The 27,565-nt window shown below is 38.4% G+C and overlaps 2 protein-coding genes across 3 annotated transcripts; both read right to left on the reverse strand.

Annotated features, from left to right (window-relative positions):
- Window positions 1–11,293: 11,293 nt before the first annotated feature.
- On the reverse strand, window positions 11,294–15,227 carry LOC129243004 (transmembrane protein 11 homolog, mitochondrial). 2 transcript variants are annotated; one of them, XM_054880008.1, is made up of 3 exons: window positions 15,050–15,227; window positions 13,962–14,295; window positions 11,294–12,498 (listed from the first exon to the last, which is right to left on the reverse strand). In XM_054880008.1, exons 1-3 carry the CDS (start codon window positions 15,088–15,090, stop codon window positions 12,334–12,336), a joined length of 540 nt encoding a protein of 179 aa, XP_054735983.1. In that variant the 5' UTR covers window positions 15,091–15,227; the 3' UTR covers window positions 11,294–12,333. The 2 variants fall into 2 exon arrangements, with proteins under 2 accessions (XP_054735983.1, XP_054735985.1); XM_054880010.1 differs by lacking the exon at window positions 15,050–15,227 and adding an exon at window positions 14,430–14,704.
- Window positions 15,228–15,459: 232 nt separating this feature from the next.
- Window positions 15,460–18,490, reverse strand: LOC129243003 (rab5 GDP/GTP exchange factor). Its single transcript, XM_054880007.1, has 7 exons — window positions 18,224–18,490; window positions 17,896–18,153; window positions 17,509–17,821; window positions 17,287–17,444; window positions 16,961–17,217; window positions 16,658–16,900; window positions 15,460–16,586 (listed from the first exon to the last, which is right to left on the reverse strand). Exons 1-7 carry the CDS (start codon window positions 18,363–18,365, stop codon window positions 15,708–15,710), a joined length of 2,250 nt encoding a protein of 749 aa, XP_054735982.1. The 5' UTR covers window positions 18,366–18,490; the 3' UTR covers window positions 15,460–15,707.
- Window positions 18,491–27,565: the final 9,075 nt, after the last annotated feature.

Below are 27,565 nucleotides of genomic sequence, written 5' to 3' on the forward strand. Positions count from 1 at the left end.
TTCACAAATGACAAGCGAAAAATAAAAAATATTGCGTCGTTCGCCCTCCCTATCGGAAAAAAGTTGAAGCGCACCTATTGAAAAACGCCATAGATGACTCAAGTTTAATTGCAATAACCTCTTTTTCAATTAGTACTGTGTAATCTTAAAAAGGCAGCTGTTCAAGTTTCATGATATTCCATTCATTAGTTCGTGAGTTATTGTGCTAAGAGTGACGCTACTTTTGTTATTTCCAAAGCAATGGATCAAGAAAAATATATATCGAGTTTCAATTTTACACTGCTTCTTGATGGGGGAAAAATACCGTTCAAGCGAAGCGATGGTTTAGAAAAGAGTTGGGGAGACTCCGCATCATCTGAAACAACAATAAAACGATGGTTCTCTGACTTCAAGCTTGGTCGTAGAGACACCGATGATGCACAACGCAGTCGATGCCCCAATAAGGCGGTAGCACCAAACCCAAAATCGTTTTGAATGAACGAAAAGTGAAGTTGCGTGAGTTAACTGACCTGGTAAAGATATCAAAAGAACATTCTGGCTTTATATTGCATGAGCATTTGACTATGAGAAAGTTCTGTTCAAAGTGGGTGGCGCCTTTGCTTACTGTTGACCAAAAACAAGACAACGCACCGCGTCACAATTCAATGAAAACAAGGGCAAGACTACATGAATTGAACTTCGAATTGCCCCCACATCCACCGCATTCGCCAGATTTGGCTCCCAGCGGCTATTGGCTGTTCGCAGACCTAAAAAAATGCTCACCGATAAAAAATAACGCTCGAATGAAGATGTTATCGCTGAAACTGTGGTCTATTTTGGGGTAAAATATAATTTTTTCTACAAAAGTGGTATTGAAACGTTAGAGCGGCGCTGGAATGATTGTGTTGTTCTTGATGGAAATTACGTTGATGAAAAAAGCTAGTTTTGAACAAAAAAAAAAAAAAAAAAATAAAGGGTTTTCTTTGTTATTTAATAGAAGGAAATTTATTTTGCATACAACTTTATTTTTTATTCCAAAATGGAATCTGGATCGTGAGCGGGGGTTTTCTCTAAATCAGCCAGAATTTCGGTATTCTTTAAACTGCCGGAAACGAGCAGCGTTTTTGAAGCAGAGGTCGTCGCGATCCTGCAGGCATGCAAAATGCTTCAAGATCGCTGTTGAGAGGGAGACATTAATATTTTTTCCGATAGGCAAGCTGCGATCAAGGCACTGTCGTTGCCGTATTGCAGCTCTCTTCTGGTGAACTCCTGTAAGGAGAAACTCAAACATCTCGATCGAGCAGGAAACATCTCCCTTATCTGGGTTCCTGGGCACAGGAATATAGAGGGAAATGAAATTGCCGACGAGCTTGCCAGGAAGAAGTCGACAGAACCGGTTTCAGCTGTTTCCCTCTCAGACATCGGTGTCCCTTTGTCCGTTGTGAAAGGGAAACTACACAATTTCTTTCTAAGAAAAGCGCAAGACAGATGGAGGTCTGTCTCATCGTGGGCTATTTCGAAAACACTATGGCCTCAATACGATAGAAACAGAACACTTAAGGTGATGGAAATCCCCCGCCATTCAATTTCTAAACTCATTGCGGTGTTCACTGGTCACTGGGTGATCGGTGCTCATGCGGAGAAGCTTGGAATTCCGTACAACCCCTATTGCAGAAGCTGTGGGGATTCTGCAGAGAAAGAGACTGTTGAACATTTTCTCTGCAAATGTCCGGCTCTGGCGGCTAGGCGCTTGAGATTCCTTAGCGTGCCCTTTGGGGATGACTTGAAGAATTTCTCCAGCCTAGATCCCTTTTCTCTCCTCCACTACATCAACAGCACGGGATGGCTGTAGAAGGTTTTCTCTTCCCAATAATTTTTCTTTGCACAGGTAGTAGTCCACATTAAGTATCAAAACGGGAAGTGAGTGCTACTTGAAGTACTCTTGCCATCTTACCTACCTACCTACCTACAACTTTATTTGAGCATTGTGCAACTGGTACAATTGTACTCACTCTCGAGCTAGTGTGACTTCTTCTATCAAATACCAGTTCATGGACTAGAATATTTGCTAAGTAGTTTGGCTTTTTACTGCAGGGCTATAACTCGACCCATACTAATGTATATTCGTATGCTTATGTATATTAACATATACATACATACGTAGATGCCAGCTGGAAATCAACAGAGCAGTATCTTGCGTGGCATCTAACCATATTAGGGACAAACAAAGATTTTAAAATGAAAATATGTAGATAAGTACACTAAATACATTTAGCTATTAATAGAGAGGTATCTTATCATTTTCGCGCTTTAACAATAAGAAAGCATTTGAATGATGATAAGAATCACACAGTCGAATCCTTTTATCTTCTATTACGAGTACTATGCGAATACGGGTATTTGAAAGGGAAACAAAGCTGTCCGGCATATCCAATGCCCTCGCTTTAGGAAAACTTGACACAATTGATTCACATTTTTGTTTTCAGCAAAGAACAGCTATAACATTCCGGACTCTTTCTGCTGATTTGCCAGAGGAAACTAATTAAATTTAAGGACTGTACAGGTAACACTAAACTCAACCATGCCATGGATTATGAACACTGCATTAAGGGGTAACACCACTGTACACGCGTAAAATAAACACGATTTTTAAAGAATTTTTTTGTATAGAAGGAAAGGGGAAACAATCACTTTGATTTGGGAAGTTATTACTTATATACTAAAATACAAAACTACAAAGTTTGATCGAAAAATTTTACAAAATGGCGGCATTGGGGACATTTTTGTAATGTGGTTTCTCTTGAAGGAGCTCCGCGGCACGCAGCACAGAGGGTGCAAATTTTAATCTGGAACAAAGAAACATTTTTTTTCCTAATCTAGATAAGAATAGCTAGAGAAACACGTAGGGGATTTAAAAAATATTTATTTTTGTGGAATTAGCAAGCATTTGAAGGAAAAAACTCTATTTTGGACTAAAAAAACGGCACTTAAATAATTATAACAATCGTTTAAATTAATCTATCGAAAATCCCCTACGCTCTTCTCTTAAGAAGGTTATTATACAGACGTAGTGAAAAACCTGATTAAAAATATTTAAAATTGTTTGAGTTATGCTGCGTGCCAATTTCAGAAAACGTGTTTTGAGAAAAACGCGTTTAAAGTTTGGAAATTTGGAGAAGTCGTTAGGTAGCAGTCACTAACGCTTGGTTAAACGCTTAAAATATTTATGAAATAGACTTCGGTAACGTATACAACTTTTTGTTCTGTATTTTAAAAGGTTCAAAGAATTTTTTAAGCTTATAAAAAAAAAATCAATTTTTTGAAATTTATACAGTGGTGTTACCCCTTAAATAACTATGACGCAGGAACATATTGACAAGTTGTCACCTTTTATTTACTTTTCATTTAATTTTAATAATTTTTTATGAAATTATATTTAATTCAACTACAATAAGTCAAGTTTCCAACTTTGTGCAAATTGAAAAAAAATTGAATAAATTTTTATAAAAATTTCAATTTTTGTAATCAGAACTAGAAAATGATTCTAGGCTATTGAAAGTAAAAAGTTTGAAACTGCTCAAAAATCGCTGCTTTCTCACATACCAAAAATCTGCTAATTCGTCGTGAAGTGCTAATCTTAAAGTTTGCCCGTTCAATATTCTTACATATTGCTTGCCGGATTACTTATATATAGGGGTTTTCAATAAGGGTGGGTAGATGTTGAAATGGAATAAAATGGCGTTTGCTATGTGGCACGTAGCGCCGTCCTGTCGGAACTACATGTCGTCTAGGTATATATGACGTCTACCGAAAAATGGGCGCAATGCGTGCAACATTTGCGTTAATGAACACTCATTTTGATAATAAAGTTTTATCATTTCAACGTGCTGTTCAATTGTGTAACTTGCCATGCTGATTTGGCATAAAAAACTGAATAATAAACAAAAGATTTGACAGATGTCACCTAAACAAAATGGCTGCCAAAGGGCGCCAAAATCGACCCGCGCCAATTGAAAATCCCTTTATAAGCATCACAGTGGACAGGTCATTACAGAGAATTTCAGAGTAACGCTTTTTGCTCGAATTACAGCAGGCGATATAGTCCAGTAAGATAACGTTCCAACGACAGTCGGTTCTACGTTACCGGAACGACCCGGATTTACATATAACGACTGTCACTCCAACAGCATTCCCCGTGTATAAATGTAGAACGTTTATGCTGCTACAACAACAACTACGAGTACAAGTAGAGTACCTAGAAGCATTTGCTTCTATGAAAGTTCCGAAAAATATTTATTTTGCACTCAACAACTTGAGTTTACAATTGATTAAAGGAAATAAAGTAAACAAAAACAAACACAAAAGCAATTTCTAATGAATAATTTATTGATTATGTTGCATATATATATAATTGGCACGTACACCCTTTTTGGGTGTTTGGCCGAGCACCTCCTCCTATTTGTGGCGTGCGTCTTGATGTTGTTCCAAAAAATGGATTGATAATAATCTCTTAATTTTTAAGTGAAAAATATAACATTTCAATTTCCCTACAGGGTCCATGTATGCATTTTCGTAAATATGTATTTTTAAGCTAGATATACACGAGGCAACCGTTGAAGCAACGTGTTGCCTTTGTTTAAGAAACACGTTGCGACCGTTGCTTCAATTTCAGTATTGTGTATAACTGTGGTGCAGGAAAGGTACAAGCGGAAGATACGTAAAATTTAATTTTTTAAATGATCGACGAAATACGTAAAATTACTTCTCTTATTATAATTGACGAGCTTTTGTACGAAAATGAGGAAGAAGAGATGCAACAAAAGAAGAGAAAGAAATTTTTTTTCTAAAAATTAGCTTTAAAAAAAAATCGAATTTTCGAACGAGAGGCTGCTGAAAGAACTGAAGGAAAATGAGCCAGCGGACTATAAAAATTACATGAGGATGGACGAAGCTCTGTTTAGAAAATTGTTGGACTTCGTAAAGGCCAAAATAACGAAACAAGATACCATAATGAGAGAGGCGATATCAGCAAAAATTAGACTGGCAATAACTTTGCGATATCTTGCAACAGGAAACTCTTTTGCGGACTTGAAATTTTTATCAGTTTTATTGTATTCATTTTTTAATGTTCGTATGCTTTTTTTCTAAAATTTTTATTTTTATATTTTTCATTACTTATATCCCACAGCTCTCTCAAATTTTTATATTCGTTAATAAAATTATATTAACATAATTTTCATTATTTTCAATTGCCACTGAACAGTAAAAGCAGTAAACAATGATACACACGAAGCAACGGTTGCAGCAACCTATCCCAAAAATCAAATTTATTTGATATTTCAGGCAACGGTTGCAGCAACACGAAAATCAATTGGCAACACAGCTACACACGAGGCAACGGTTGCTTCAACATGGCCGTGTTGCTGCAACGGTTGCCTGGTGTGTATTTAGCTTTACGTATGACACAATGGCACTTTCTTTTATTTACTAGTATACGTTTAGAATGTATGTAGAATTGTACCAGAACATTGCCGGTCAGTTTGTTATGAATTAAACATGTCCAGTTCAATGCCTTATACAAACATACTTGCACCTACTGAAAATGCATTTGGTGTGCGGTATCCGTACGCGGGGGTTGTAAACATTTGCAGCAATGCATTTTCGGTGTACGGATTTTAAATATATGCACGTGTGTACATACAGATAGGGATGTTTAAGACGCCCAAACACTCGCTACCTGCTAACCAATCGCATTTTTGATGTCTGAGTCTCCGAGATGCCGGCATGCAATGAGTTTTAATACAAAATTTAGTCATTAGTCATTAGCGCCATAATAAATATATAAATCATCAAAACAAGGTTGTATGGCTAGTTTCCACGACAGTCGGTTCTACGTTACCGAAACGACCCGGATTTATATCCGGCCAAGGACTGTCACTCCAGCAGTATTCCCCGTATGTAAGTTTGGGAAATGTTTATGCTGCTACAACAACAACAACAACAACAAGGTTGGATGACTGTTTAGCAACCTGATATACAACGCGTTGCACAATTTTATTATTCTCATATTCGTGGTGTTGAACATTTCGCAAAATGCAGGAATCAAGTGAAACTTGTTTAATAATTTTTATTTTTTTAATTTCTTTTCTGTGTATTGTATGTATGGAATTGGTTGGTTGGTTAAAGTGTTGATTCATCCAGAATCTAACTGGCGCTTCCGCACCATTTTGTTGCCACATCCTCGCAACCAACTTGTTCGAGGGTAATTTTATAGCATAACTACGAGTATATCCAGTCTGTGCGGTTTAAGAATCTTATTAGGTAGGCCTGACAGTTGTTCGAAACCCTATTGTTATGTTGTTGTTGTAACAACATGGCATTCGCCATATACAGCTGCGGTCAATATCATAGCACCACGCACAAAATTTATACTGACTCCGTTTACATCTGTTTAACTGTTGGGCCGATTCAACTCAAAACAAAATAATAAATTCTTTGATGTTAATGGTTTATTATCATAAAAAAATTATTTGGTTTTTTTAACAGTTTATAATACGCTAATTAATATAAACAAAAAACTTAAATACTACATAGTCAAAATAATAGCACTTCAGTTCATTTTTAACAAAAGTTAGTGATATAAATAAATAAAAAATTAAAAAATTATAAAACAAATAAAAAATTATAAAATAAATAAAAAAGTTCACTCAGATTACATTGATAGAGTTATCGTTGAACCATTTTTTTTCCATTTTGCTGGTGTGTTTGGGGTCATTGTCTTGCTGGAAGACCCACACCAGCGGCTTTTTGTAGGAAGCATACGGCAGCATAATTTCATCAAGGATTTTTGCATAAACTGATGAATCCATAACGGTTTTAAGCCAATTTATAGGACCCACACCTTGAAACGAGAAGCAACCTCATACCATAATACCTGACCGCCATGTTTGATAGTTTGATAGCTTTGAATTGTGGCTTTTATTCGCTGTTAGGTGGCCTACGGACAAAACATCTGGAACCCTTTCCACCAAAAAGAACAATTTTGGATTCGTCAGTCCATAGCACATTTCTCCACTTATCCTTTGACCAATTTAGATGTGCTTTAGCATAAGATATCCGTTTAGCAACATGTTTAGAGGAAAGGAGCGGCACTTTTCGAGGACTACAGGCATTGAGGCTGTTGTCTCGAAGTCTGTGGCGACAAGTTTCCACGTTTGCCGGCACATTCAATGTTTTTTTGAGCTCTGTAGCTGTCATAAGGATATTTGCTATAGTCGTCCGTACTAACCGTTTTACTATTAAGGGTGAGAAAACTCGCTTCCTACCACGGGATTTAACTTTTTGCTCATATCTTAGGGCATTTATTTTCATTTTATTTGAACAGCAATTCCCTTATTTGGGAATACGATTTAGGTACCCTCGGACACAAATTTTTTTATTAGTCCACGTTTTTCAGGGGAACAATGCTTTTCGCGACCCATAACTATAGAATTTTTATAATATTATTACACGATTTAATTGAAAGTATTTTAAACAAATTTTATTACCTTCAGCTTTCACTTTTTTCGCAAAATTTTGCAAAACAAAATTTAAAAATCCTACTGCTGCTATTTTATTAACCGTAGAAAATGATAAGTGTTGACAAAATATCTTTTATAGCGGATTAACAGTTACGAAATTTGATAAAAAATGCACATACTCTGAGATAGCATAAACAATTTAACTGTTTTTTACACTCCAAAAAATAATATGGTAAATAGGTGAAATTTTTACATCTTTCGAATCAGAATATTGCAACTGGTGCTATTATATTGACCGGCACTGTATGTACGGGCAATACTGTTGGAGTGCCAGTCCTTGGCCGGATATAAATCGACGTTCCGGGTAAATTGCATGGTTAGGTTGGTTATTTTAATGGTTAATCGGTAGTTGGGAAAGATATGTGAGTCATTGGGCTTAAGTTGCTGATGACTTGTCTTCTGCGGGCGGAGTATGTATATTGGGCAATGGAAGAGGATATGGAGTATAGTACCTGTTGTTGTTGTAGCAGCAATACTAAATCCTGTCATAGCAAAGTAAATCACTGGACGTCTTCGTCTAGCTCATCTAACGGTAAACCCAGGAAACTTGCTGTTTCAACAGGTTGGCTCCAGAGGGGGAGGGGTGTTAGATGAGTGAGTTTGATGGGGCACGTGAAAAGGTGGTTAGTGTCGTCCGGGGTGCCTTCACATGCCGGACATGTGTTTGGTATGTCAGGGTCAATTCTGTATAAGTAGGAGTTTAATCTGCTACAATATCCAGAACGTACAGGGTGGGCCATATAGCGTTTGCTTTTTGAACCACCCAATTTTTTGAGAATGGTAACACAAATAACATGTGAAATGAGTTTATAATTTACTTAAAGGTTTGACATTTACGAAATGGGACGCAATACGCTTGAACAAAATTGGGAAATATTGAAAACCTATTACCAAAGTGGTGAATTTAGGTGGTGGAGCTGTGATTTAAGCCCGTTGGACTATTTTTTGTGGGAAGCCGTTAAAGACATCCAAAGACAATTGACGCTTTAAACCACGAAATCGAAGTTGCTATTCATGAAATTGGCGCCCAAACAATCGAAAATGTGCTTAAAAATTGGGTTGATCGAATGGCCTACTGTAAAGCCAGTCGTGGCAGTCATTTGAACGATATTATTTCTCATTCATAAATGACAATGTTCAATCTTCAAAATAAAAAAAAAGTTTGAAAAAATATTGATTCGTTTTGTTTTTTATGGGCAAATTTTACATGGCCCACCCACCCAGTTGTGCCAAGGTTACGCGGGTCTCTCGGAGTAGCTGGGTGGTGATTGGACTCCGATTACGGCATTTGGGGGGTTGGGAACTTATGAAGGTGATAAGGGTCTCCCGATGAATGACGTTTATTGTATGTCTAAACCCTGTACGGTCCAGTAGTTGTCGAATCGTTTTGTCCCGAATCTCGTCGCTGTAGTTGAAGAGGTGCCTCGTGACATCCAGAAGTATAATACTTCTCACGTGTGGGTTGCATGTGCATGTAGGTGGGTTGGTATTGGTCATGAGACGTCCATGCCTGTGCTTTATTTTTATTATTTTTCATAAAACCTCTTACATGGGGTTTTGTATGGTTTACTTCTTGGTATCAGTCATTAGTTGAGCTCCATTTATGGTGCTGTTTGGTATAGAACTTCTTTTTTAATGGGAGTTAAATTGTTGTTGTTTTAACAGCATAGGTATCCCTGTCAGTAAAGGCACATCATCGTTCGTCTTCGTCTAGCTCATCTAGGGGTAGGCCCAGGAAACATGCTGTTTCGACAGATTGGGTCCAGAGGGAGAGGGGGGTTAGATGAGTCGGCTTGAGGGGGCATGTGAAGAGGTGGTTAGTGTCGTGCGGGGTACCTTCACATGCCGGACATGTGTTTGGTATGTCGGGGTCGATTCTGGATATGTAGGAGTTTAACCTGCTACAGTATCCAGAACGTAGTTGTGCCAGTGTTACACGAGTCTCACGGGGAAGCTGGAGCTCTTCATCTGCAATAGGTGCTGGTTGGACTCCGATTACGGCATTCACAGGACGGGAAGGTGGTAGCAGTCTCCCGGTGAATGTCGTTTATTGACTGTCTAAATACTGTCCGGGCCAGTAGGTTGCGGTCAGTTTTGTCCTGGATTTCGTCAGCGTAGTCTAGGAGATATCTCCTGACGTGCCTGGGAGGCGGCTCAGGCTCAAGCAAGTGTCTGCAGGGGTGAAACCTACCAGAAACTGCTTGCTGAGCAGTTTATTATGCTCCACTACTGGGAGCATTTGTGCCTCGTCATGTAGGTGTTGGATGGGTGACATCAGGAGGTACCCGGTCGCTGTCCGAATGGCAGTATTTTGACAAGTATGTAGCTTTGTCCACTGCGAATCACTAGTTCCAGGCGACCAGACAGGCGCAGCATAGTTTAGAACCGGCCGGTCAATTGCCTTAAATGTCGAAAGCAACAGTTCTTTGTCTTTGCCCCAAGTGCTGCCGGCCAGCGATTTGAGGACATTGTTGCGATTTTGGACTTAAATGGCAATTGCGGTTGTGTGCGCAGAGAAGGAGAGCAAGCTGTCGAAGGTTACACCCAAAATTTTGGGGTTATTTACCGTCGGAATTAGTGTATCATCGACTTTAACCTTAAGAGACAGCTTGACCTCCTTTGTCCAGGTGGTAAAGGGGGTCGCCGTGGACTTGGTGGGGGAGAGTTGGAGATTCCTCGCAGTGAAAAAGCGAGAAAGGTCGGTGTTCACTTTGGAACACAGGCCATCGATGTCATTGCCCGACGCCATTATCGTGCAGTCGTCAGCGTATGAGATCAGGGAAACTCCCGCTGGTGGTTGGGGGAGCTTCGAGATGTAGAAATTGAACAGCAAGGGAGAAAGGACACCACCCTGCGGTACACCTTGCTTAATCTTTCTCTGCTTTGACGTTTGATCTCGAAATATCACTGACGAGTGCCGACCGCTCAGATAGTTCGCGGACCACCTCTTCAGCCCTGGCGGGAGTGTCGACTGATAAATGCCATCTAGTAGCGTGGAGTGGCTGACTGTATCGAAAGCCTTTTGTAAGTCCAACGCTACTAGAACAGTCCTCTCGCAGGGGCGGTTTTGGTTAAGCCCGCGATTTATGTTTTCTATCGTTAGTACTGGTGCTTGATGCCCTTATTTGGCGGTATCATCGAGGCGTTCACTTCCGGTTATTTTAGTGTGCCCCGTTCCAACTCATTGTACAACGGCTAACTCCGCCCACCTAAAATGAAAACATTTTAATTTTCACATGCAACCGTTGGATCAACATGGGAATGGGTTGAGCAGAACCAAACGTGCAAACGTTTCACCGTCAGTCGGTTCTACGTTACCGAAACGACCTGGATTTATATCCGGCCAAGGACTGTCACTCCAGCAGCATTCCCCGTATGTAAGTATGGGGAATGTTTATGCTACTACAACAGCAGCTACACTCGTACTATACATGGTACAACAGTTCATCCAACGAGCCCGTACCCCTGATACAACGGTTGGAGCGTGTATACTCTACATTATGATGTAATGCCGTTGATTAGAAGAAAATTTCGATTTATTTTAAAATCGAGTTTGTTAGTAATTTCGTTTTTTGGATTATGTTGTTCTTTCAGCAATCGAGTTGTTGTTGTTGTAGCAGCATAAACATTCCCTATTCATCCACTGGGGAATGCTGCTACATTCCGGTAACGTAGAACCGACTGTCGTTGGAACGTCTAGCGTTTTTTTTGTGCGATTGAGTAAAATGAAGTGGTTAATTTTTTTTTAATTTTATATTAGATTTTTATTTACTTTTTTTTTTGTTTGTATGGTGTTTTACTTTGTCACATTTGATTATTTTACAACTCTTACAATTCATTAAAACAGAAATACTCGTCTACAAGTAGATTCCAACATTTCATTATTCTTCGTAATGGCTAAACATTTATTTGTATCTTTCCAAGTTTTTATTTATTTTCATTTATTTCTGAGTTTATTTTATACTCTAGAGTCTAGTCGACTAAAACAATACAAAATTACACACTTTGTTCAATGCGAATGTAGTTTAATGCTGCTGAGCGCCACTTTTTTACACAAAAACTAAGAACAATGCAGATGACCGAGGAAGTTCCATAACCACGTAATGGCATGTACTTGGAAATAAATGATGAAAGGGGGCAAATGAAGAAATAGTGGAACGCAGCGTTAAAGGGAATACATCATTTATTAAACGAAAAATTTTCTATAAAAATTCTAATGCACAATCTAGTTTCTTGTTGTTCATTTCTACTTTAACTTTTAACTAAATGAAACTTTTGAATTTAAAACTAATTTCTCAAATTTCCCTTGTAATCGGCACATCATCAAATGGGAGAGATTTTCCAATTCGCGTTTAGTATCCAAATTAATTCCACGTATATTTTCGCTTTTCTTTTTATAATAACGCGTTATTTACTTATTTTCATTCTTATTACTTGTAAAATTTTATAAAATAAAAATTAGTGAATTATATTAAATAGAAAAAAAAAAATTAGGATGTTGTTTATCCGTGAATAACTTGCAATATTTTCTGCTCCACACTGAGTTATGGCGATTATTATAACTGCTGCATAGTTTCCTATTACATCTGTGTGTGGACAATTGGGTACTTTTGATTGCGGTCCGATTTCGAGAGCTGGCGGCGTGGTTGCATGCATGACAAATTATAAATGTGCAAATATATATGATTTAGTGGCATTGACAATCTACTTTTATTTTATTCGTATAAGCATGCAACTCTATTCAGGCTATAGTAGTAAGCGCTCGTAAGCTTAGCTACTTGTATGACCGCCAGATTTGCCATGCACAGAACGCTGCTGAAAGTAGAGTAACGCTGCGATGCAAGTACTTGGTTTTGGTATTTGGAGAATAGCCTAAAATCACAGGCGCAGACACATCTCCCAGAGGTAATTTGCTAAGGATTTCATCATCATTTTGCACCTGAAACATAATTTTTGAAAGTTATGAATATATTTATTTATTTAAAATATGAATATATTTATTTATAAAAATCATATAGACAAAGTAGTGCATATTTTAGATGTACAATCTGTGTCAGAACCGCGATTATTCAAGATGTATAAAAGATATATATTTAAATTTTTTTACAAGAAAGTATGTACAAAATTACGAGTCGCAATTACTCAATAAGCTGTGTAGTCTTCATTGTTGTCATTCCCATGGCAGCCGGTTCAACGTTAGCGGAATGACTCGGGTTTTTCCCGACCAAGGGCTGCCGTTCCAGTAAACTATTCCTGTATAGTGAACCGTTTATCTTCATCGTTGTCGAGTATAGCCTGGCACTTTCTTCATGCTTTGTACCAGTTTTTCTGCGTAGCTCGTCGACAAACAGGGCTAGATTTTGCGAACTTGACGCAGTTGAGTTGCTTTAATTCAAGGATTGGCCTTCCGGCAAGATACGTTTTCATAGTTCCCTACACATCTTTAATGGGTTTGGCGTCTGGGGACTGGGAAGGCCACTCTAATACTATAACGCCATTTTGTTGTTTTGTTGTTTCTCAATGTGTTTTTCTGAGAGCAGTGGTTTTGATGATGTGGGAGGGTAGGATATGTACGTCTCCTTCAGTCGATGTTCGATGGTGTTGATACTCACATCTATTCCCTTTTCAGCAAGAATTGGGCGTGCTTGGCGTAGTCATGTTCGTCTCCTTCAGTCGATGTTCTATGGTGTTGATACTCACATCTATTCCCTTTTCAGCAAGAATTGGGCGTGCTTGGCGTAGTCATGTTCGTCTCCTTCAGTCGATGTTCTATGGTGTTGATACTCACATCTATTCCCTTTTCAGCAAGAATTGGGCGTGCTTGGCGTAGTCATGTTCGTCTCCTTCAGTCGATGTTCTATGGTGTTGATACTCACATCCATTCCCTTTTCAGCAAGAATTGGGCGTGCTTGGCGTAGTCACAAAAAAAAGGCCCGCTTAAAAAGTTGGACGATCACCTAATCTTGCTTTTTTGTCGTCACTCGCTTCAAGCCGCGCTCGGAAAAGTCATCAACATTTTTGTACACTTTATACTGCTGATTCGACATCACAACAAACTTTTTTGATTTTGTTAATCACTTTTGCAGCTGCGGCGTAAGTTAATTTCGACCGTTTCGAATGCGTGCTAAAAATACCGCCTCAAAACGCTTCGCGTGCTTCTCACTCATTTTTGTTTGGTTGCGTTTACGGGTTGCAGAACTAAATATATCTTGAAGTTACAAGAAAAAAAAACCGGTTCCTTTCTTCTGACACAGACTGTAATTAGGAATAAGAGGAACCTTAACTAAATTACTTATAAACGATGAAAAATGAATTTCGACATTATTTGAAATTCCATTGAACTCAGTTCGAAATCTTTATAATGTTCACTATTTTTATATAATTGCGATCTTTTACTAATACCTGATACTGGCAGCAGGGATCATAATTCCATGACACTGTGTATAAGCCTGTACAGAAAAGCGATACAGCACACATAGGCGCGGCAATGAATGGTCGATCCCGCCAAATCAAACTGGATATGAGCGAAGCCACTCCCGATGTAATAGCTGTTTTGTACAAGCAATTGCCCACAGTTATCCAACGTCCAGTCTCATCGCCCAATCTGGGCGGTTCAATAATTATATAATCCACTTTAGCCTCCAACGCTTTGTCCAATTCAGCTTCAAAGCGTTCATGTGCATTGGTGCTTTCGTAGACTTCACGAATAATGCGAAAGGTAGGCGCGGCTGTGGAACTGTTCCAAAAAAAAAAAATATATTAAAATACAGATAAATGAAAAAAAATCATAAAAAAGTTGCGCCAGGTTTGTGATAGACTAAAAACAAGATTGCTTATCACTAGCAATGTTTGCCAATTATACTATTTTACCTACTTATTATCAACATATTGCGTACATAAATAAAGTTTATGTAAGGTATTACAAAGTTTAACCACTATTGTTTGAATTGCAGCGGCGTGCGTACGGCAAATGTGAGTATGTAACTAGTATGTCTCGAGTTCAAGGTCTTCTCAGTGTATTGTGTAGTAAACGACGCTGAAAAGGGTGTAGGGATGGGACGTGTTCGCCCATCTGCCCATTTTGTATCACACCTAGCTTTTTCTTTCCAGCAATACTTGTGATACACGCGTTCAATCACTAAAATTATTATTTAGAAAAACATTGCCCCAAATTGCAAATGATGTGCATCAAATGCAGACTCAGGCAGTAACGGTGATGTGAAGTTAAACTAATATAAACGCACGGCATGCCGTCATAGACATTTTATTTACTTCTACACACCGCTCTTGGCTCCACCTGCACCGCTACTATAATAGCCGGCCATACAGACCGCTTTTATCCCGTCCACACAACAAAACACACACACTCAAATGACCACAAAATCCATTGTTCTATGATATTCTCTCCATTTGAAGGAAGAGAATTGCATAACAAAACTATAGTTATTCTAGAGGTACTCGAAATTATAGACTGGCCATAGAGCACCCACCTATCGTCGGCACTTTTCCCCATTTTTCTACGCTTTTGCATGTGTTTCTACCAAGTTGTTAATATTATTTCGCACGCAATTTCCTTCGAAAAGTCCACAATCCCTCCACATACAAAATCACAGCGATGGACAAACGGAAAGCAATCAGATCGAAGTCTGTCTGCATTTGACATTTCGTTTCGTTGTTATCCTATTGTGATTGCAGCAGGTAGCACTGACATTCACAGTCACTGTTGCTTCTTATGTTACTTAAAATTTGAGTGAATAACAGTTTCGGTTGATGGAACTTTTTTATTTTTTTACACATTGAATATATCACACAGAAGTACACTCTGCTATCGCCGTTATTCTTTTGCGCATTAAATTTATGATTCCTCTAAGAATAATTAGGTTATGAAAACTATATTGCGTTTAAGTTTTAAAAGCATAACGGTACGTATGAAATATTTTGCCCCTCTTTTTATTGAGCTTGCCGATTTCAATACGAATTTATTTAAAAAATTATAAAATACACACTGGCTCCTTTTAACTTCAAACAGTCGAACACAATTTATATTCGCACGCTTTAACATATCTTTGATTAGAAGCCAAATCATTAAATTAATATTTGCATCAGCGGCGGTACCAATAATAAACTCCTCATAGGCCCGAATTTGAATCACTTAGCTGCGCTATTTTCAGATACAGTGTTTGGCGCCCCTGTATTGTCCACACGTTCATTGACTGAATGATTGAGAGACGCAAAGTCACCGGTGTTGCACGAAATAGAAGGTATTTCGAAACTCGAAAAGCCACGATATTCGGCTACAGTGGGCTTGAGCGGCGAGGGTAGCAATGCTCCATTTGTTGGTGAGTCACTGTCCAATAAACTTCGCTCATGGGGATTAACCTTTTTTTCAGGTGTTTGCAAACCAGTCGATACTGCCTCCCCTGAAGCTGATTCCTCATTTGGTTTTTGTACAAGGGGATCGAATTCTTCCAAGTTAAGTTTCAAATCCTCAGCAACACTATTATCTGCACTGTGATCGGACAAATCAAAGTCATAATTTACATTTGTAAGTCCGCCTCTTATATCTGTGTTGAGTATAAAATCATCAGTGGAATCCGAGTGATCGTCAAGCAGGGAAACGGCATCGAAAGGGGTATAGTTGAAAATGGGAGATGTAAATAGCATATCTACTGATGGTTGTGCTGCTGGTAAAGGCGACAAACGACCGACTGAAGATATACTAGTGTCTTTTAGCGCCAATGTATGAGCAGCATCATCTACAGCAGCGCTTTCCATTGTACTTGTGGGTGCCAATGGAATAGGAAGGCACTTTTCCACACTACCTTTTGTCGTTTTGCCGTTGGTTTCAATAGCGGCGAGCAAATTCGTGTTATAGTGTCCAAGCGATATACTCGATTGCAAAGGTACAGCATTTCCATTAGAAATATGTTCACGTGCCTTACTGATCAGATGTGTTGGTGTTTTTATTGGTAGAATTGTCAGCGGAGCTTTGGCAATACAAGCATCCACTTTATCGACAATTTCGCACTGAATAAGAAGGAAAATGTCATTGAAATCATTGAAATTCCTACATACGTATATTAGAAACCAATATATACTTGAAAGTCTGCGAGGTCCTTACGGAAATTCTCAATACCAGCAGCGATGCTCGCATTGCGTTTTTTCAACAATTCCATACGCTTCATATTTTCTGATATTAAATGCAAACCCTCACAGGCGAGCAGAGCGCTTTCCCAAGGTGTACTAAATGCCTTATCGCCTGACATAAGTAGATCAAAGTCCTCTTCCGAGATGCCCAGACTTTCGGCATTTAGATTTTCAATGAAGGATATTGCGCAGCACTGGTAATGTATTTGTTTTGTGAAAGTGCAGATCTAAATTAATTTTGCTCATTTACTTACCAGATTTGTAAAATAATATCCTCCCTCGCCACTCATTAACCGCGATGCAGTAGTAAAACGCGTTACAAAGTTTACATTACTGTGCAAACGCACCGGATTCGCTTTCAGTACAACGAAAATGAGTGCAGGCAAAAATTCATCTGCACTTGCTGGGCCTCCAACTGAGTGTTTGAGTAATTCGAATATATGACGACAGCAACGCACTGTGCACTCTAGTTTTTCTTGTGGTGAGTAATAAGAATCGATGCCTACTAACTCTGAACAATTTATAAGAATACACTTTAGCTTCAGTTACTTGCATAAAAATTAAAAAAGGCAAAACATACCAGTTATGGCATTGTAGACTAGATCTCGCGATTCGGCATTCACTTCGTCAATGCTGCACATTAAATGTTTCGCTGTTATCCAACTGAGTTGTCGTATTCGTTTCTGAATCTTCACATCGTTTTCTTCGTCGAGAGTAAAATAGGGACTGAATAAAAACCTGCAAAAATACCGAGCTGTTAATACAATAATTGTTGGATTTTTTTAAAGGAGTAGGCACTTACTTGTGATTTTGTGTCATGACAACCTTTTCAAAGAAGTCAAGTGCACTTTCGCGATCTTCATTAGTTGCAATTTGAAAACGTTGGTCGTTATGCACAATATCAGACAGTTTAGTATAGGCATTTTGCACCAGCTCTGAAAGCTCATCTATGCTTTTATTAGCGCTTTTGTTCATATAGCTTCGTATGGCATTATCCAAGCGTTGAATCTCATTCTTCAGTTTGCGCTTGCCATCGTCAGGTATCCGTAGTTGACGCAGCTGAAGCATGAACAGACTCTCCGTAGGGTCAGGAACATATGATCTTTGTCCTGTTGCTATTAGAAAAACGACGATTTTTAATTTTTCTCTGATTAAAAACATCCAGATTTTACTAGTTGGTTGTCCTTACCCAGCTGCACCTCCTGTTTTAACTTCTTACTTTTCTGCACACTTGATTGGAGTGTTTTTTGGAACACGGCAGGCACTAGGGATTTCTTCTTCGTAAGAGTGCCAGTCGATATTTCCGGCAAACTTTCCTGCCGCTTGCTTAGTGAGCGTCCTAACAGATTTTGCGGTGACAGGCGTCCGGCTCCACTGATGACACCACTACCACTACTTTGATCAGTAGTTGTTGTATGTGTAGTAGAAATGCCTGCTTTTTGATCCGCTTTAGTAATAAAAAGTAATATTAAGGGCTTGTTGTTTAATTACAGTTACGGGGTAAAACCGTAATTTACCTTTTTTCTTTTTTTCGTTACGTTCACGGAAGCATTTCGAGCAGAGACCGTCAAATTGTGCATTTCCATAAAATCCACATCCCTGCCGACATTTCAGATCACGCTGCACAATACGCAGCTGAGGCACGCGTGCCAATGACATACTTATTTCGCTGTGTAGGTTAGCAAGTTTATGATAATTCTCATAGGTTTTATGTAGTAAATTTTAACTGTTCTATAAAATGATGTCGAATATTTTCTCCAATGCAAAAGTAATCAATGTCCGTGTCAGTCACAATGTTACAGCTAGCAGTTTTGTTTTGTTACACATTTTCTTAAAGTCACAATAAACTCACTTCTTCTTTCGCCTTTATGGTGCTCACACTCACCAACGTAAACGTGCGCACGTACGGCCGTAATAGCTGACCCGATGAAAGAACCGTCTACGTTCTCTGCATCTACTACGGAACGGAACGGCGGTGAGAATTCATTTACATGGGTCTCTCATTTGTGTAATCGTGTTACGTTGGCGAGTGTGTCCACCGTTATTCGTCATACCTGTGAAGAGGGTATTCACATACATAGATTCCTTATAGTCTATACGTTTTCCGATAAATATAATATTAGCCAGCGGCGAAATTGTGGCGAATTGACAACAGATCTCATTCCTAAAGAAAAATATTTATGGGGTTAGAGATAATTTGTTTTTTTCTAGTCATTTGCTTTATTTTACAAAAATAAAAACATAGCATTAATACATCATGTTTCGTTGAAGAGTGACCTCAAACTAATTTTTCTGTTTTACCACCCACATTTTACCTTTCCTATCTCTCTATTCCTTCTACTGAAATCTATCTAAAAAAAAAAATTTATGACAAAATGCAATTTTGTCTTTGAACTGGATCCTCTGAAATTAAAAATAAAAACCAAACAGATTTCGTTAAAGTAATGTTAAATTTAATAACTAATTGAAGGAATAAGTAAAAAATATTTTTTTTTGACAAAATCGCGGTTCCTTAAAAAAACCAAAAAAAGGGTTTTTGACCAAAATTTCGGCCTGAAATTGTTTATAAAAAAAAAACAAATTATCGAAGAAAGAAAATCTTCGATTAATTACTAAAAAATTTAATAATCGGTGAGAAAAAATCTTCGATTAATCACTAAAAAATATATTTAAGAAGTTCGTGTTAAAATTTGAGATTAATCGGTTTAGCCGTTTTCGAGTAATGTTGGTCACCGAGTTTGAAAACACCATTTTGAGAAAAACGCGATTAAAGCAGGGCCTTGTATAGGGTTTTCCATTAAGAGGTGTTATTCCCGTAAAAGATCAATGATTTCGTTGTTTGTGAGGTACGTAGCGCCGTCTTGTTGAAAATAATCAATACCATCCAATTCCGTTCATAAAAAATCGTTAATCATCTCTCGATAGCGCTTCATTTTCGAAAAAGTTAGGTCCAATGACTTCGCCGTACCATAAACCGCACCAAACAGGCACACGTTGAGGATAGAGAGGCTTTTCAACAATAACTCTTGGATTTTCTGAACCCCAGATCCGACAATTTTGCTTGTTGACGAAGCCACCGAGGTGGAAATGGGCCTCATCACTCAAAATGAGTTTTCGAAGGAATTCGGGATCATTTTCATGCATTTCAACGAACCAATCAGCAAAGACATGACGTTGTTTTTGTGTTAACTGGACTTTATAAGCCTTAAGACCCAAATCTTTATGCAAAATACGGTGTGATGACGTTTGTGGAATGCCCAAATCCAGATAACGACGAGGAATGGACAAACCTGGGTGTTCTTTAACACTTTCGTCTACAACAGCAATATTTTCGGCTGTTCTTGATCAACGTGCAGGGGTTTTATTCTTCACATCACTAACTTGTCCCAATACCTCGAATTTTTTTACCAATTTCTGTATTGCAGTCCGACAAGGTGCTTCACGATGACCCAAAAAAGTTCGAGGTTTACGAACGGTCTCTGCCAAATTTTCATAGTGAATTTTAATACTTTCAATGCGTTGTTTAAACGTTTATCGTTCCATTTTTATTAATGACGTAGTTTCTACTTGTCAAATATCAAAAAATGACAGCTTCAAAAGTGACATCTACCGAAATAGCGTGCTATTCAAAATAACACCTGCTATTGGAAAACCCTTTACTTTCAATCACTCCGAAACGTCTTTTCAAATTTGCGTGTAACTTTGAAAATATTCACCGGAGCGGTATTAAATTTTCTGTGCGTTTTCTTAAATATATGTACATTAAGAAAATAAAATAAAAAAAATCCATTTTTTGAAAATTCTAACTGTATTAACCCTTTAAGTGGTGTCGTTTCCATCGCAAATAAAACAAGAATTCTTAATTCGCAGTGCTTTATTAATTTTACCTTACATTTAGGAATTATCTTCAAACATAAATTCGTTTTATTACAAACAAAGTTTTTTCAGTTATGTATACAAAATAGAAAGAAGAGCTAAACTTTAACTGTTAAACAATAAGTACATAGCTTTTCGGACATGTGTAGATACGTTATTATACATATATTTATGTACGTACGCGTACGCATATTCAAATATGAATTCATTGTTTTCGTGGTTTCTGTTAAAGTAATTAAATGGACGAATTGTGACTTCCCGGTGCTTATGAATAATATTTAGTTGCATGTGATGGTTGCCCTTTATGCCATTTTCGCTAGTACTTTGGAGTGAATAAATAAAAATTAGAGGAATTACGAGCATTGACTATAACTTCTTAAATTAAAGTACACATTAATTTGCTATAACTAATTTGAATATTTGTTTGTTTGAAATTGAATATAAATTCGAAAAAAATGGATAGCAAACAAAAATAAATAAAACCCTTAGGCTGGTATTATAATGCATACTTAAGTTATAATTTAGTCGAATATGAGATCTTGCTTGTCGATAAACTTTTTTAAGGGGGGAAGCTGGTCTAGAGCGCAAAAAATGGGCATATTTTATGAATTTATTTTGACTCAACAAAGGAATCAATCGAAAATCTGTGAAATAGGTTTAATAATATAGCTTTCATGGTACAAATACAAAATTTTTCGTCTGAATTAATTTCAAAATGGCCGCTGTCCAGCAGTTCTCCTAAGGCGCCTTTTTTTCTAGTGGGTCCATTGCCGAAGACGTAAACTCCTTAATTTTTGTCCTGGATCAAAAAATAAAATTTTTTTAGTTTCTATATAACAACAGAAAGAGACGTACGTAGGATTTTTTCGATATTTTGTTTTTTCGCGAAATGGTGCACGTTTGAACAAAAAGTTACAATTTTCACTATAAAGAACGACATAAAATTGTTGATTAAAAAAAAAACTATGTAATATAAATAAAAAATCCTACGTACGTCTCCGGAGAAAGGTATTTCGAATGTATTGTCAAAATTTCGTAAGAATCGGTAAAGATTTGTTCGAGTTATGTCTTCGGCCAGTTTAAAAAAAGTGATTTCGAGAAAAACGCGTTTAAAGTTGTAAATAGCGTTCGGGGCATACCTGCGAGGCACTGCCGTCGAATGAAAAATTTGGGCATTTAGACATTTTTGCTGGCATCCCTCATTTGGTATATTATTTCTAAGACCCTAAAGCACCTTTTAAGACAAAAAAAAATTTTTCGATTTTTTCAAAATTCTAGACCAGCTTCCCCCCTTAAGAATAGCGGAAGTTGAGGGGTCACAAGTAAGAGGTTATTTATGTATTAATGTTTTTCACTAATTCAAATTTGAAATAATAGGTGAGGTTAGATTAGGTTGAGTGGCTGTCAGCCGATGCACACAACACCTGAATAGTCCCATTGTGATACCATTGGAGCTGGTCCTTTACTTTCCTGAATCTTCTCTGAACCACCCTGTAGGCTAAAAATATTTTATTAATTTCGGTAGCCCTATTTGAGAGACGACTTCAATGGTGCCAAGAAAGGCGAATTCGAGCGTGGAAAGTCTTTTCCTGCATACAGTAGGTGCTCTATGAATATACAGGAGGTGCTCCACGGTTTCCTCTTCTTTAATATCTTGACAGCTTCGACAAAAGTCATAATATGGTATCCCCAGTCTATTTGCATGCTTTCCAATTAGACAATGTCCCTATCGTATTTCTCATATCCTGTCTCCTTAGATTCAGTAACGATTTTGTGCGGCCGTAGTTGCATTCTGGCTGGCCAAGTTTGCTTGCTTATTTGGCGAAAAGGTGATTGCCTCCAACGGGCATTAGCAGCATTGATAGAGGCACCATCTATTAGTAATTTGCATGTAGCTACGGGAATCGGTATTAGCTCATCATCTGGGTGAATATTTAGGGTTGTTCCTTTGAAATTACCTTCAATATTTATATGGTATATTTTAAAATATTGCGACATTTCGCATAATAATTTGTGGCATTCAACTACCATTTTTGACGAATGTTTTACTGACTCCAACGAATTCAGAGCTGTCTAAATATCCGAGTAGTGATGCTCCCGGGCATCCTTACAAGCCTCTGCAGACTGCGAAGTCATCTGCATATGATCGGTATTTCGTCTACGGACTCATGCCGTTTCTGCAACTAATCCCACGAGACTCCTGGAATGCAGCGCTATAGTGCGGCGACGTTTAAGGCAACTTGGGCAACTGCAGCCAGACGAAAGGCACATACCCTCAATCCAACCTAGCTCTATACTGAGAATAATAACGAAAAGGGGCTTGGATGAGGTACTGTGATGAGTAGAGGACACAAAAGACCACAAGGTCGAAGTGCAAACCTCATTCATTCATACGTGTAGACACATACTTCCTACATAGTTAGGGGACTCTTCTTTAAGAGGCGTAATCCCATTCTTAAAGCGATAACTTTTGCCTGAAATAGATTACAGTGATTAGGCAAGTGAAAGTATGCACTGATACCTAGTCCTTCAGAGTAAATTCCTTCACCTACCAATTCATGAAGCTGACTCTATTTGCATCATCTACCGTATCACTGTCCTGGTCCTCTTTAGAAGGGAGTATTGTGGTAAAGAGTTTATGGAGCTCTACATTGCTATTGAAATCCAGCTACAATAGTAGAAAACTCGTTTAATAAAGACGAATGACCTTTATTGAGTGTTTTTAGGAGGAGGAGTTCTCTGAGCCGTAATGCTGATTTGGCACTTAGTTGCTTACCAGATAAGTCAATTAGCAATAAGTGTAAAATTACGTTTAGTGTTTCTGTGGGAGTGATTCTAAGAGCTCCATATAAACTTGTTGAATATGAGCCCATTTGTTCACAATCACCATACTAATATTCCTTACAGTACAATCGGTTTTACTATCCGTGTATTGCCGAAATTAACTTTATTGTTTTCTTGGATGAGTAAAATGCTGTTGAGGCTTTCCTCACTCTGTCTTCTACATTTGAATTCCAATTTAGCTTTCTATCTAATATCAAGCCTAGGTAACGAGCACTTTCGCTGAATGATAAGGTGATTCCATTCAATGTCGGAGGCCTTACATCCGATAAATGATGTTATCTAGTAAATATTATCAGTTCAAGCTTGGTAGCGTTTACACCTAGTCCATATGACGTCGACCATTTGTCTACCACACTTAATAAGCTTTGGGTAATTTCATATAATGTCTTCGGAAATTTCCCTCTTACAGCTAAAACAGAACCCAGAGGAGTGGAGACTGTACGCTGTTTTGAGGGGTGTCTCTGCTGTTTCTCGGCTCTTCGCATCTCCGAGGTTCCTGATTTTGAATTGAATTGGGGTACTTAATCTCTCTGACAGAAAAAAGATAGTAGATAATAACGGGTGATCAATCATGAGGTGCTTTTTTCAATAGTTAAAAAAAAACAAAAATGTAAATTATGTTCAAAACCTTTATTTATCATTTGAAAGGACATTTTTTGACATTTACTTTTTGAATATGACTTCATTCAAATGTTGGCCGCAATACGCTTAAGGTGGTCCATTGTGAAGGTCCAATTTTCAATCACTCGTTCGAGCATTTCGACTGGTATGTCGTGAATAACACGCGTAATGTTGGCTTACAGAGCTTCAATCGTAGCTGGTTTATCAGCATAGACCTTGGACTTCACGAATCCCCAAAGAAAAAAGTCCAAAGGTGTGATATCACAAGATCTTGGTGGCCAACTCACAGGTCCTAAACGTGAAATCAGCTGCTCTCCGAAATGACTTCTCAATAAAGTCATTGTTTCACGAGCTGTATGGCAAGTGGCTCCGTCTTGTTGAAACCAAATGTCGTAGAGATCATTAGATTCAATTTCAGGTAGCAAAAAGTCCGATATCATGGTACGGTAGCGAGCTCCAAATTTTAGACAAAACTACAAGGACTAAAAAATAAAATCGCTTAAGACGATCTTGAGATATCTTATATACCAATTTGATAAAAAGAAGGTTCGCAACAACCACAAAACAATTCAGCTTGAGAGCGAGCACCATTCACAGTTACGTTGCGGCCATCATCATTTTTGAAAAAATATGGACCGATGATTCCACCAGCCCATAAACCACAACAGGCCGTTGTTTTCTCTGGGTGTAAAGGCAGCTCTTGAATCTGTTCTGGTTGCTCTTCATCCCAAATACGGCAATTTTGCTTATTGACGTAACCATTGAGCCAGAAATGCGCCTCATCGCTGAACAAAATTTTGCTCGAAAACAGCGGATCTTCTTCAATTTTTTCAAGAGCCCAATCAGCAAAACGGTGACGTGCAGGAAGGTCATTTGGCTTTAGTTCTTGTACGAGCTGTATTTTGTATGCTTTTAAATGAAGATCCTTCCGTAAAATTGACCAAGTTGTTCCATACGACAGTCCAAATTGCTGAGAACGGTGCCGAATCGATTCATCGCGGTTTTCACGTACACTCTCTGCTACTGCCGCTATATTCTCAATGCTTCTTGCTGGACGTGGTCTATTCGGTCGAGAATTATCCACCAATGAATATTCGGATTCAAATTTGTTGATGGTATGTCGAATAGTGTTTAAGGCAGGCCGATTATGTTGACCATAATGCGGTCTAAGCGCACGAAAAACATTTGTCACAGAACGCTGATTTTCATAATACAGTTGAACAATTTGTAGACGTTGTTGCGGTGTGAGTCTTTCCATGATGAAATGCCAAACGCTGTTCAACAAATCCACGATGACAGTTTGCCACAACTCGCGCGCGATCTGTAAAAAAAAACGCAAATGAAAAAAACTCCTCTTAATTGATCACCCGTTACTTGGTTTTGAATTTGTTTATTTTTCTTTTTCAAAAGTGGTAGCTCTTAAAAAAATCAGGTTTTTATGGAAATTTATAACTGAAGGGTCACACAGAATGACATTTCGTTCATTACGGCAAAGTACATAGTTGGCTGAAGTGACGTTTGAAATGAAGTAAAAAAACACATCCAAGCAAAAACATTTTACTCCAAATTTTAGACAAAACTACAAGGACTAAAAAATAAAATCGCTTAAGACGATCTTGAGATATCTTATATACCAATTTGATAAAAAGAAGGTTCGCAACAACCACAAAACAATTCAGCTTGAGAGTTCTCTCATTTGGCTACAGTTCATGCATAATAGAAAACTTTAAATTCGTAGATCTGAAAATAAAATTTCTTGTGTATAATCAAATCTAGCCGAAAATGAAAAGAAAATTATATTGGTGCGCTACTAAGTTCTCGCTGTTTTTTTGATGAAAATACAACTTTACTATGAAAAAATGGTTATAAGTGAATCAATGAAAGTATTGCCCATCGCTGGCTACTACTTTTACCATCTTTCTGGTAGATCGCGTTTACCGTCGCGGTAAAACTGTTCATCTTTTGAGGCTATCCATGGATCAAGCTATTTTTTGATGTCTTCATATGAATGGAACTACAATGGAACAGGTGATAATGGGACGGCGCAAAGGGTGCTTTTTTAGAGGTTAGGTTTTCAAGTTGGCACTACTTTTTTCGTAGATGGTCTTTTTGACAGCTGTCACTTGATTTATGCTCAGTTTGGTTTGCCATTTCATAATGAATAGACTTACACCTGAACAACGTTTGCAAATCGTGCAAATTTATTACGAAAATAATGGTTTGGTTCGCGCGACGCATCGAAGAAAATTTTGTTCAGCGATGAAGCTCACTTTTGGTTGAATGGGTATGTCAATAAGCAAAATTGTCGCATTTGGAGTGAACATAATCCACAAGCCATTGCTGAGACGCCGTTACATCCTCAAAAAGTCACTGTGTGGTGTGCTCTATGGGCAGAGGGAATCATTGGTCCATATTTCTTTAAAAATGAAGCCGGCCATAATGTTACAGTCAATGGAGAGCGCTATAGAGCCATGATTAATGACTTTTTCGTGCCTGAATTGGACGATGTTGATGTGGACGACCTTTGGTTCCAACAAGACGGCGCTACATGCCATACAGCCAACGCAACAATCGATTTATTGAAGGAAACTTTTGGTGAGCGCATTATCTCGCGCCGTGGACCTGTGGCGTGGCCTCCAAGATCGTGCGATATAACACCGCTGGACTATTTCTTGTGGGGCTATGTGAAGTCGCTTGTCTACGCAGATAAGCCCGAGACGATTGACGTCTTGGAAGAGAATATTCGGCGCGTTATTGCTGACATACGGCCCCAATTGCTGCAAAAAGTGTTCGAAAAGTGGGCCTCTCGGATGGAATTTATTCGAGCCAGCCGCGGCGGCCACTTGCCCGAAATCATTTTTAAAACATAATGGCAAACCCTTATCTTTATAATAAAGCTAAATTCTTGGCCATAACATTAAATTATATACGTTTTATTTCATCTTGAAAACCTAACCTCTAAAAAAACACCCTTTAGAATCACTTTTTCATGCCTCTCCGCATATTGCGGCCGCTTCTCGCGCAGTGCTCGGCTTAATCGCATCAATTGAAGTCGATACCGATCCCCAGTGATGGTTTCGGTTGGTTTTAACAGTTCATAATAAATAACACGAACTTGGTTCCATCAAATACATAGCATAACCTTCGCAGCGGGAATATTCGGCCGAGGCGACGACGTAGAAGCATGACCGAGCAGTCCTCGTGACTTTCTTTGGATTGCTGTAAAGAATCCACGTCACGATGCGATGAAGAAAACCCTTCCTTTTTTGCCACTGGAGCAGTTGTGCACAGGCGAAAAAACGACGTTCAACATTCCTTGGTTTTAACTCATAAGGAACCCAAGTCACCTGTTTCTAAATCATTTCCAAAGCATGCAATCGCTTGGAAATGGATTGGCGGGTAACTCCTAATACCGAAGTAAATTCTTCTTGCGTTTGACACGGATCCTCATTGAGCAATGCCTCCAATTCAACGTCTTCGAAGGTTTTTGGCCTTCCTTCACGCGGACGGTCGTCAAC

Source organism: Anastrepha obliqua, chromosome 3, assembly GCF_027943255.1.
Source record: "Anastrepha obliqua isolate idAnaObli1 chromosome 3, idAnaObli1_1.0, whole genome shotgun sequence".
Classification (NCBI taxonomy): Eukaryota; Metazoa; Arthropoda; class Insecta; order Diptera; family Tephritidae; genus Anastrepha; species Anastrepha obliqua.